The sequence below is a fragment of the Heptranchias perlo genome, chromosome 25 (assembly GCF_035084215.1).
Source record: "Heptranchias perlo isolate sHepPer1 chromosome 25, sHepPer1.hap1, whole genome shotgun sequence".
In the NCBI taxonomy this organism is placed as follows: Eukaryota; Metazoa; Chordata; class Chondrichthyes; order Hexanchiformes; family Hexanchidae; genus Heptranchias; species Heptranchias perlo.
Genome location: NC_090349.1, coordinates 7,887,603 through 7,899,740, shown reverse-complemented (window position 1 = coordinate 7,899,740; position 12,138 = coordinate 7,887,603). Strand labels below are relative to the sequence as shown.

Below are 12,138 nucleotides of genomic sequence, written 5' to 3'. Positions count from 1 at the left end.
AAGAGAAAAAGATTAGTGAAGACAAATGTAGGTCCCTTACAGTCAGAAATGGGGGAAATTATAATGGGGAACAAAGAAACGGTAGAACAATTAAACACATTCTTTGGTTCTGTCTTCACAAAGAAGGACACAAATAACCTGCCAGAAATGTTAGGGAACCAAGGTCTAGTGAGAGGGAGGAACTGAAGGAAACCAGTATTAGTAAAAAAAAGTGCTAGGGAAATTAATGGGGCTAAAGGCTGACAAATCCCCAGGGCCTGATAATCTACATCCCAGAGTACTAAAGGAAGTGGCCCTGGAAATAGTGGATGCATTGGTGATCATCTTCCAAAATTCCACAGATTATGGAACAGTTCCTACAGATTGGAGGGTGGCAAATGTAACCTCATTACTTAAAAAAGGGAGAGAAAAAACAGGGAATTACTGACCAGTTAGCCTATCATCAGTAGTGGGGAAAATGCTAGAGTCTATTATAAAAGATGTGATAACAGAACACTTGGAAAGTATTAACAAGATTGGACAAAGTCAGCATGAAAGGGAAATCATGCTTAACAAATCTACTGGAGTTTTTTGAGGATGTAACTAGTAGAATAGATTGGGGAGAACCAGTGGATGTGGTATATTTGGATTTTCAGAAGGCTTTTGATAAGGTCTCACACAAGAGGTTAGTGTGCAAAATTAAAGCACATGGGATTGGGGGGAAATATACTAGCATGGATTGAGAATTGGTTGACAGACAGGAAACAGAGAGTAGGAATAAACGGGTTTTTTTCCGGGTGGCAGGCAGTGACTAGTGGGGTACCGCAGGGATCAGTGCTTGGGCCCCAGTTATTCACAATATATATCAATGATTTGGATGAGGGAACTAATTGTAACATTTCCAAGTTTGCAGATGACACAAAGCTGGGGTGGAATGTGAGCTGTGAGGAGGATGCAAAGAGGCTCCAATGTGATTTAGACAAGTTGGGTGAGTGGGCAAGATGCAGTATAACATGGATAAAAGTGAGGTTATCCACTTTGGTTGTAAAAACAGAAAGGCAGATTATCTGAATGGTGATAGATTGGGAAAAGGGGAGGTGCAATGAGACCTGGGTGTCCTTGTACACCAGTCACTGAAAGCGAGCATTCAGGTGCAGCAAACAGTTAGGAAGGCGAATGGTATGTTGGCCTTCATTGCAAGAGGATTTGAGTACAGAAGCAGGGATGTCTTACTGCAGTGATACAAGGCTTTGGTGAGACCACATCTGGAGTATTGTGTGCAGTTTTGGTCTCCTTATCTGAGGAAGGATGTTCTTGCCATGGAGGGAGTACAACGAAGGTTTACCAGACTGATTCCTGGGATGGCAGGACTGACGTATGAGGAGAGATTGGGTCGACCAGGCCTATATTCACTAGAGTTTAGAAGAATGAGAGGTGATTTCATCGAAACATGTAAAATCCTAACAGGACTAGACAGGCTCGATGCAGGGAGGATGTTCCCGGTGGCTGGGGAGTCCAGAACCAGGGGTCACAGTCTCAGGATACGGGGCATGCCATTTAGAACTGAGATGAGGAGAAATTTCTTCACTCAGAGGGTGGTAAACCTGTGGAATTCTCTACCACAGAAGGCAGTGGAGGCCAAGTCATTAAATATATTCAAGAAGGAGATAAATATATTTTTTAATGCTAAAGGGATCAAGGGATATAGGGAAAAAGCGGGAACAGGGTACTGAGTTTGACGATCAGCCATGATCATTTTGAATGGCAGAGCAGGCCCAAAGGGCCGAATGGCCTATCTTGCTCCTATTTTCTATGTTTCTAATCCATTATTAAAGGAAGTAATAGCAGGACATTTGGAAACTCATAATACAATCAAGGAGAGTCAACATGGTTTTATGAAGGGGAAATCATGTCTGACAAATTTATTAGGATTCTTTGAGGAAGTAACGGGCAGGGTGGATAAAGGGGAACCAATGGATGCAGTATATTTGGATTTCCAAAAGGCATTAGATAACGTGCCACATAAAAGATTACTGCACAAGAGCTCATGGTGTTGGGGGCAATATACTGGCATGGATAGAGGATTGGCTATATAACAGAAAACAAAGAGTCGGGATAAAAGGGTCATTTTCAAAATGGCAATCTGTAACTAGTGGGGTGCCGCGGGGATCGGTGCTGGGGCCTCAACTATTTACAATATATATCAATGACTTGGATGAAGGAACAGAGTGTCTTGTGGCCAAATTTGCTGATGATACAAAGATAGGTGGAAAAGCAAGTTTTGAGGAGGACACAAAGTGTCTGCAAAGGGATATTGACAGGTTAAGTGAATGGGCAAAAATTTGGCAGATGGAATATAATGTGGGAAAATGTGAAGTCATCCACTTTGGGAGGAAAAATAAAAAAGCAAAATATTATTTGAATGGAGAAATACTATAAAATGCTGTGGTACAGAGGGATTTGGGTGTCCTCGTACATGAAACACAAAAAGTCAATATACAAGTGCAGCAGGTAATCCGGAAGGCAAACGGAATATTGGCCTTTATTTCTAGGGGGATAGAGTATAAAGGCAGGGAAGTCTGGCTTCAACTGTACAGGGTGCTGGTGAGACCACACCTGGAGTACTGCGTACAGTTCTGGTGCCCTTATTTAAGGAAGGACATACTTGCATTAGAGGCAGTTCAGAGAAGGTTCACTAGGTTGATTCCGGGTATGGAAGGGTTGTCTTATGAGGAAAGGTTGAACAGGTTGGGTCTATACTCATTGGAGTTTAGAAGAATGAGAGGAGATCTTATTGAAACATACAAGATTCTGATAGGGTAGATGCTCAGAGGATGTTACCCCTCATGGGGGAATCTGAAACTAGGGGGCATAGTCTCATAATAAGGGGTCACCCGTTTAAGACGGAAATGAGGAGGAATTTCTTCTCCCATCTTTGGAATTCTTTATCCCAAAAAGCTGTGGAGGCTGAGTCATTGAATACATTCAAGGCTGAGTTAGACAAATTTTTGATCAGCAAGGGAGTCAAAGGATATGGGGAAAGGGCGGGAAAGTGGAGTTCAGGTAAAAATCAGATCAGCCATGATCTCATTAAATGGCGGAGCAGGCTCGAAGGGTCAAATGGCCTACTCCTATCTCTTATGGTCTTATGGTGTGCTCGTACAGTTCAATATACTTGCATTAACTTCGTTAAGGACAGTGTCCTGGTGTCCTCCACCCCCATTAGATGCCTGGCTATTCATTAAGTACAGGTTGAAATGATTGAGGAAGAATCCATTTATTATTTGAGTGATGCAAACAATGTTCCAGCAGATACCATCTCTCCCTCTAATTTGCGGCACATACCTCACACTCGAATCGTCCGCACTTCGCACTAGATTCAACAGTTCAGTAAACAGCGGGTCCACCTTGGCGTGAATAACTATCAGATTTCCAAGAGCCTCTGCTGCTTTCAGGCGGACAGCACGATTTGCGTCAGACAGGGCTTTTGTGAAGGTGGTTTGCAGTTGCGGAAGGAAGGGTTTCAGGGCAATCCCCACCTACACATCACAAAAAATACAAGGAAATGTGGCAATTAAATGAAAGCTAAACACAGTGCTGGAAGATACGCTTCAGCTAGTAAAAGACCATTTGACTGTGACGCATCAAAGAAACTTTATAACAATTGTTTCAATATCAGCTAATAAGTGAAAGTAAGAACCCATCCTGGATCAACATCAGTGCAAGATACTATCGCTAAACTAGCCCCATCAACAGAGGTCCATACAGGGTATGTCGAAAGTTACTGGTCATAAATTATGTACTTCTGAGGTTACCAGAAGGCACGGTGGTTTTCCTGCATACATGATATGCTTCAATAGCAGATATAGGAAAAAGTTCATGGAGGACTCGAGGCACCAGAAAATCCTGGTTACTCTTTACAGAGAACAGTTCTCACTGAAATCATCAACTGTGCCACCTTCTAATGTCGGATAAGAGAGGCATTACCAATGGATGGGTGCAAGATGAAATATTCAGCAATTGAATCTGAAGCAGAAAGGGATGACACAGTACCCATACGAAGCATGTGTTCAATGTCACAGAATCGGAGTCATTCAGTAAGATTTTTGTTGGCCTCGGATTCGAGACGATTGATAAAGCCTTGTGGCCTGAGGGATATACTAGTGACTAGGATACTCACTCCTCATATCCCTCTCTCCAAGAGGAGATGTTGTTCAGTTACCATACCAGCTGGTTAGCTTCTGAGAGGGGGAGAATGGTGGAGAAATATAATACATTCAAAAAGGTTGACTGTCAGATTTTAATTGCTAAGGGAACTGGTTACACTTGCTGCATTGTACTTATGTATTTCTTCAATGTTCTGACGTTAAATCTGTTCATTGATTTGACAGGATAGTTTGTGGGTGTCTGATATGTTATATACTGACAGGACGTGGGAAACTGAGTGGGGAGGGAGTGTAATGATCCTGAAGGACTGCAATGTGGAAAGATGGAATTGTGGCTCCTCTACTCCTGGGAAATGGGAAGGGAAAGTTGGATACACAAGGCAAAAGTAGGAAGGGAAGAGCATGAGAAAAAAGGCAGTGCGCTGCTACATTCGCTGACTTGTATCATGGTTACTGGTTATTAATAAATACACTGTTCCAGGTGCATAACCATGTTCTGAGTTTGTCCGAAAGACCCTGTTACCTGCTGCTTTTGTGGGACTCAACAAAACAATTGCAACAAATACAGCAATCTTTCATCAGTAAAGCATGTATTTAATGCAAATAAATTTCAGTAAGCAACATGACACTCTACAGATCGCAACTGTTATCTCTCAGATATTAGCCAAATTTAATCTTCCCTGCCTATATTTAGAATATCTTGTTATTGTCATTACCAACGTTCAAAAGTAACTTCACTCACCTTTTGTAAAAGCTTCTTCATTACTTAAAGCATAACGTATCCTTCGTGTGCATATAGGACGAGGCTGTGACTGATGGGAAAACGTATAGGACAGGCTTGGGACTCGAGGTCTTTGCTCTTACCTTGCCGAGCAGCAAACTGAGGGTGTCCAGGAGAGCCACCTTCACGTTCCAGCTGAACCGGTCACCTAGGATACGAATCAGAGGCCCAGTGATGTTCACCACAGATGGTCTCAGTGCTTCTGCAGAAGTTAGCTTGATAACAAGCCCAAGGGCTTTGGCAGCTTCCTCCTTCTGCTCGGGGCTTCCAGTTAGTACGCCCTCTCGTAGAATAGGCAGGATCGACGTAACACCCTGCAACAAAACGTTTGATTCTTGGCACCAAATGTTTATTGTAGTCAATACAACTATTCTCCGAGTACATACTCACCATACCTATTTTAAGATAGTTTGTAACAAGTTTTATGTGACCAAATGCCTCTCTCGCTTCCCAATTAAGTCCTAGGATTCAAACATGGCCTCCTGTTACATGGGAACCAGAGCTAAAATAACAAGACATGTTTGAATGCTGGGATTTAATTCATTGGGTAGAAAATGACAGTGGTATGACTCATGATCCCACTGACCACTTGCCTCCAAACTGCCTTCTCCTCTCCCACTTTATGCCCCATTCCTTGTAGACAATTAAACTGCTTCATTTTTAATTTTTAACCAATTGGCAATAAATCTCTAGGCCTCCAGGTTATTCTCGATGGTTCCCTCCCCCTCAATTTTCACCCCAAAATACAGACCCATCAGCTCACAATTTCACAAAATCTCAAATTTTGCAAGTTTCTCAATTTAATTCTGTGCAGCTTTCAGTTGTGCAGCCAGTAATTTCTCTCCTCTACCGTGCACCGTCTAAAATACAAATCAAATTTACAAACTCTTTCTTTGTGTTCATTAGCCTGGGAGAATCTGCCATGGCACATCAACAGTTAACTGAATGCACCCCGTTTACCATTCATCACGTTGGCGATTATGGGATGTCCACGGTGGATTTTCTTACCTTCTTGGGAATGCAGAATCCCAGCAGGTGCTCCCCCTTGGCTTCCGCAGCCGCTGCACGGATGTCTCTGTGCAGATCGTCCACAAGTGATAGTTGGCTTCCAGCATCCAACTTCTAATAGAGGGAAAAAAAAGGACACAAGTGATTTGAAAATTGCAAACCGAAGAACCAAAATGCTTGTTTGTAGAGCTTTTCATCCAAATTAATATCCCAAAGATATAGAAAGACTTGCATTTATGTAGTGCCTTTCATGACTTCAGGGCATCCCAAAGTGTTTTACAGCCAATTAAGCACTTTTTTTTTGGTAGTCACTGTTTTAACGTAGGAAATGAGGCAGTCAATTTGCACAGCAAGCTCCCACAAACAGCAATGTGATAATGACCAGATAATCCATTTTATTGATGTTGATTGAGGGATAAAAATTGGCCAGGGCACCGGGGAGAACTCCCCTGCTCTTATTCAAAGTGCAGTGGGATCTTTTACGTCCACTTGAAAGAGCAGACAGGTCCTCTGTTTAATATCTCATCCAAAAGATGGCACCTTTGATTGTGCAGCACTCCCTCAATACTTAACTGAAGTGTCAGCCTAGATTTTGTACTCTGGTCTCTGGAGTGGGACTTGAACCCCACAACCTTCTGACTCAGAGGCGAGTGTGTTACCGGGGAGCTACGGCTGACACCTACAGCTTCAGTATAGCTTGTAAATTCTAAGTTAGATACCATGCTGAGTTTCTTCTCAGGAGTGAGCAACTCCATTGAAATACCCAGTGAATCCATCAGTGGATGCTCATTGTGTTAAAGGCAGTTGGGTATGTTTCCTGGACATGGATGTCCATTGCAAACCTTCAGTGCAATTTAAGCAGCTCAGGGCTGGACAAGGCACCCTACCCTCCACGTACACACAGTCAGTACCTTGGTTATTGCATTTAGAGCATCCCAACTCTCATTCAGGACAGTCTCGTCTGTGTCATTGAGCAATCTGATCAAGCCGGACATCAGGTTCCTGACGTGAGCAAAATAATCAGCCTTGGTCTTGGAGCAGTAAATGTTGATGATTGTCGCTGCGGCTTTGCGCATTCCGACATCTGGGTTCCTTGTAGCCTCCAGAAGATCCTCCAGAATAACTCTTTGACCAACCTCGTCACCCACAGACAGAATTACTGTGTGGCAGTTAGCCAGCTCCTACAGAAAAAGAAAACCTCTCATTAGGGCATGGCAAGAGGCAAGAGCGATTACAGGCGCTGAAGGTAAAGGATGGCAGTGCGTCCTACAACTACATTCAAAACAAAGTAAAGTTGAGAGTGTTATGACATTAAATATGGCTCCACTGTGCTCAACTAATAAGACTTCCTTTAAAGCTTTTATGCTACAGGACTAATGTTGAATTGGACAAGAACCTGCAAGATAAGCCTGGCATACATATGGATGACTTAATGAAGTAAAGGTCCCAGTTACTTCCAGGACAGTGTGCACTGCGGAAACCAATCTAGTGTTATTTAGTGACTGTGGTGAGGTTTGCGCCAGTGCTCATTGGTGATATCTTCCTTGCAGACTCTCACCTCTTGCTCTTCACTGGTTCCCATCTTGTTCTTCAGCGCAGTCATCACAGCAGGTAGAATCACATTGAGGTGGCGCGTCAATGCATCGCCTGCCACTGAAGACAGGAACGCCAGCACCCGGGTGTTTACTGGTGGTGCTATAAGCTGCAGAGAGTGAGAAAAACAGAGGGGGATGAAGGGTGACAATATCAAATCACTGCCAGTCTGTGCTGTTTGGATTCTGAAATGCCCAATAACACACCTCAATGCTACATTCATATTATAAGAACATAAGAACATAAGAAATTGGAGCAGGAGTAGGCCAATCGGCCCCTCGAGCCTGCTCCGCCATTCAATAAGATCATGGCTGATCTGATCCCAACCACAAATCTAAAGAACACAAGAAGTCGGAGCAGGACCCGGCCACATAGCCCCTGGGCCCTCTCCGCCACCCACAGGGCATTGACCGATCCGAACTCAGCTTCATGTCCAATTTCCTGCCCGCTCCCCATAACCCCTAATTCCCTTTACTTCTAGGAAACTGTCTATTTCTGTTTTAAATTTATCTAATGATGTAGCTGAGAATTACCCCCTGGGTTTGGGATGGAGACTGGGATCATTCCCAGAGGTCTCATTAAATTTTGGGTCATTTTATGTTCAGTGGTGAGATTGTTCTGCAATCTGCATTCTTGTGCTAATTTTAGTTTTGAAAACAATGGCAAATCTTCAATTACACATCCCTTCCCCACTTACTGGGAATAATTCTTTAGGCTTTGTCATGGGTGCTTTGTTGTCAATTTTCTTACTGCAGGCACAATCCTCAATCTGGAGTTAAGTTCAGCTCCGCATACAAATGAACAAGCTTACATCTAAATAGACAAAGCATTGCACCGCCCCCTTAAGCGTTTGTCTTATATCTGGAGTACTCATTACCTGGGCGAGTTGGATGGTGGTAGAGCTTATAATCACAATCCACTCAGTATGGCTGTCTCAAGATCATAATGTTAAAGTACTGGTTGCCTTCCAGTTAATCTTGATGTCCCAAGACAAAATGGTCAGTAACATCTGGCACAGAGGGCAGGGTTGCTATCCAGGATCCCCTTACACACTGAATCTGAATCCTACACTCTTGTCAGAAAGGTGCTGCATGGCTTTGTGGTAATGAGGCTATGCCCAAAGTTGCCCTACATCAGCCAATGATGAAGGAGCTAGCATTCTTTTCCCTCACTCAGGAAATGCTGGCTATCAAAAGTATTGAAACAGAGCGTCTCTCCCGATGATTTCTTCTGCTGGACGAATGAATAAAGAGCAGTACAGAAAGTTAGAACACTCTCTCAAGACAGCAGTCTTGCTGCATGCTCTGGCTTAAGTTTGTGCTTGGCTCATTTTCTACATACCTTTGGCACTAGGTAAGGAAGAACAACTCGACTCTTCACTGCCATCACTTGCTTCAATCCATCCAGAGCAAACTCTGCCATTTCCTCATCATTCTGCAACGGACAGAAGAGTCAGTCCAATCCAACCCCAAAACCACCCAACATACGCACACAGGCATAACGGCAAATAAATCTGCACATAGCTAGCAGTAACAGAAAGAATGGACTCTATATCATCTCAGTCTGTCACACTGGAGAAGCAGGCACGAAATCTCAAACACTCATTCTTTCAATCTGTATAGACAGCACTTTTCTCTCAGACAGGAGTAAACGGGCAAAAACACCTGCACTATAACTTCCCCCTCCTCCAAACACTCACAAGCTGCTCCAGCAGGAATGGTAGAATATCATCTAGGGCCTGGTACCCAATTGTTGAATGAAGCTGCTCAAACGTTTTAGACGCAGCCTCTCGAACTTCTTCCAGAGGGTCACAGAGTGCCTTCCTCACTGTGGGAACGAGAGACTCGGAGAAGACAAGCACCTAGGGACAGAGGACCGGAAGAGTCAGAATCATTGATATCCTGCAGCATGATTTAAATAATAAAACCAGCGCTGTGATTACTGTGGGGAAACTCACATTAATAACGCCACTCTGCCTAGTGTACCAAGTGTATCTGAAATATTCCACACCCTCAGCTCCATCTCTTGCCAATCCTCTCCTTGAAGCTAAATGGCTGTGCTGCCATACATTGCTTCAATTTGTTCCTAGTGTTTCCATCTATTAGCATAAAACCAATTAAGCTGGCCCTTCAGCAGCCCATTATCCTTATTTAAACCTATTTTATTAGCGCTCTTTCCTATACCCTGAAAATATCCTTATGCATATTAAGCAATAACCATTTGCTCATCTACTTTCACCAACATCTTCGCCCCTTTCAGTGCTAAAACTTATTGAAGTGTAGCTCACTTATGGTTTGTATTTTGAGTCAACAGTTTAACTCCTAACCCGCTTGTGTCAAAAACATCTGGCCCACAAAAGTCCCAATTACCCCAGAAAGTCCCCTTGTCACCCACAAAGTCAATGCTCTCCTTTTAGCAGTACAGCTCGAATACGATAGGGACACCATACAATTACACAAACTCAATACTATGTTAACTATGCCAAGTACTTACTGCATCTTTGCTGGTGGATTTCATGATCTCACTGAGACCGATACAGACTCCCTGCCTCTCGTCGCTCTTCTCCGACTTTAACCCCGCTTCCAGGATTGGAATAATCTCTGGTAAGATCTTTTCCCCGAGCTTCCGCACAAGATCACCCAGTGTCCTTGCAGCAATCTACAGGTAAAAGGCCAATTACACGTCAATACAAAACCCTTTTGAACTTCACTTGACTGAAAACTTGTATTTAAGAACAGAAAGTTAATTTCAGAACTATTAAATGTCTCTGTATAAACCACAAGTTAACCAGTACAGGCAACCAATCAATCCCTGACTTGCCACGTGCTAATGACTGGCCCTTTCCAGGCTTGGAGCTCTGGTCATCTCCTGCAGTCCAGTCATCAAACTAGCTCACAACTAACTGACAGACATTAATCACACCACATCCTACAGATCAGGACTGTCTTTGAAGAGTCCAAGATCCACCAATAGGAGTAGTATTGACATCTAAACATTCAGCATATTGATGCAATCACATCATTGTAGATGTGGAGATAGGTTGAAGAGAACCAGCTATGTGCCATGGATATGTTAAAGGCAGCAAACAGCAAGGAGCACATCAGAAGTCATTTTATTAATGGACACAACTCCTGAATTTAGAAAACATGCAACAAGAGCCGAGGATGGACCTCAACGACTTGGTTGAGATATCTGCAACATTTCACTATTTCAACAGTTTGCATGTGAACTAGAGGGGGTCCTGGTGCAACACCATATTTAAATAAGTGGATCAACCGCCTTTGCACAAACAGATCCAACCTCATAACATGCAGGTAATGAAGCAGTGGGTCAGCAAAATGCTCATACTAGGACTAGTGTCCTTTTCTATTTATACAAATGGTTAACTTTGGAGTGAGGCTGTCTTAATTTAAAAAATATTTCCTGAAGTGAGTATAAATTGAAGAGTTGATGATCTATCTTGTGTTGTTGTGCATCGCTGCAGTTACTTGTGGTGATTCATTTGTGTACTTGTTCATGTTTGTCTGCTGCTTGGTGGCACATCTTAATTTTTTTTTTACCTTTTCGTCAGTGTGACATCTGCGCCTAACATCTGTTATTATTCTGTGACATTTCTCATGCCAAAAGCGTAGCACGGATGCAAGTTGGAGACTGTTACATCTTCCAACAGCTCATCTACCACTCTTGGATTTTGTGCCTTTTCCAATTAATTGTGGCCATTTTCCTTTTGAGCACCCCCTCCCCCACCCCAAATGCTTACTACACTGCCTGGGTAGTACTTTTCCTTTCGGTGTCTGTGCAGACAAGACAAAATTCCTCTTTAGCTCCTTGGCCGATACTGAATTTTGAAGTATATAATGTTCGGTTGTTTTTCCCTTGCTCCACCCGTGAAGGCAGAGTCCCTGCCAGGGAATTGTTCAACAGGCATCTAAACTATTCACTTGTGAGCCTTGACATCGAGTGCTGTGGCAAGCTGTTTTATTGTGGTGGTGGGTACGGTAGCACAGTGGTTATGTTACTGGACTAGTAATCCAGAGGCTTGGACTAATAATCCAGAGTCATGAGTTCAAATCCCGCCATGGCAGCTGGGGAATTTAAATTCAATTAATTAAATAAAATTCTGGAATAAAAAGAAGTGTCAGTAATGGTGGCCATGAAACTACCGGATTGTCGTAAAAACCCATCTGGTTCACTAATGTCCTTTAGGGAGAGAAACCTGCTGTCCTTACCCAGTCTGGCCTATATGTGACTCCAGACTCACAGCAATGTGATTGATTCTGAAACGGCCTAGCAAGCCACTCAGTTGTAAAATCTTGCTACGAAAAGTCATAAGAATAAAACCGGATGGACCATTAGGCACCGGCTACGACAAAGTCGAACCTGCAAAGTCCTCCTCACTAACATCTGGGGACTTGTGCCAAAATTGGGAGAGCTGTCCCACAGACTAGTCAAGCAACAGCCTGACATAGCCATACTCACAGAATCATACCTTTCAGCCAACGTCCCAGACTCTTCCATCACCATCCCTGGGTATGTCCTGTCCCACCGGCAGGACAGACCCACCAGAGGTGGCGATACAGTGATATACAATCAGGAGGGAAGGGCCCTGGG

General features: G+C 43.4%; 1 protein-coding gene across 1 annotated transcript in view; it reads right to left on the bottom strand.

Moving 5' to 3' along the window:
• Positions 1-12,138, bottom strand: part of gcn1 (GCN1 activator of EIF2AK4) — a 129,888-nt gene that overhangs the window by 14,661 nt on the left and 103,089 nt on the right. The window contains exons 45-52 of the mRNA XM_068005525.1: positions 10,021-10,185; positions 9,227-9,388; positions 8,869-8,961; positions 7,493-7,636; positions 6,846-7,115; positions 5,935-6,048; positions 5,010-5,240; positions 3,325-3,518 (exon numbers count right to left, since the gene is read on the bottom strand). Of these exons, the coding sequence (XP_067861626.1) occupies positions 3,325-3,518; positions 5,010-5,240; positions 5,935-6,048; positions 6,846-7,115; positions 7,493-7,636; positions 8,869-8,961; positions 9,227-9,388; positions 10,021-10,185 (1,373 nt within the window). The remainder of the gene's footprint in view (positions 1-3,324; positions 3,519-5,009; positions 5,241-5,934; positions 6,049-6,845; positions 7,116-7,492; positions 7,637-8,868; positions 8,962-9,226; positions 9,389-10,020; positions 10,186-12,138) is intronic.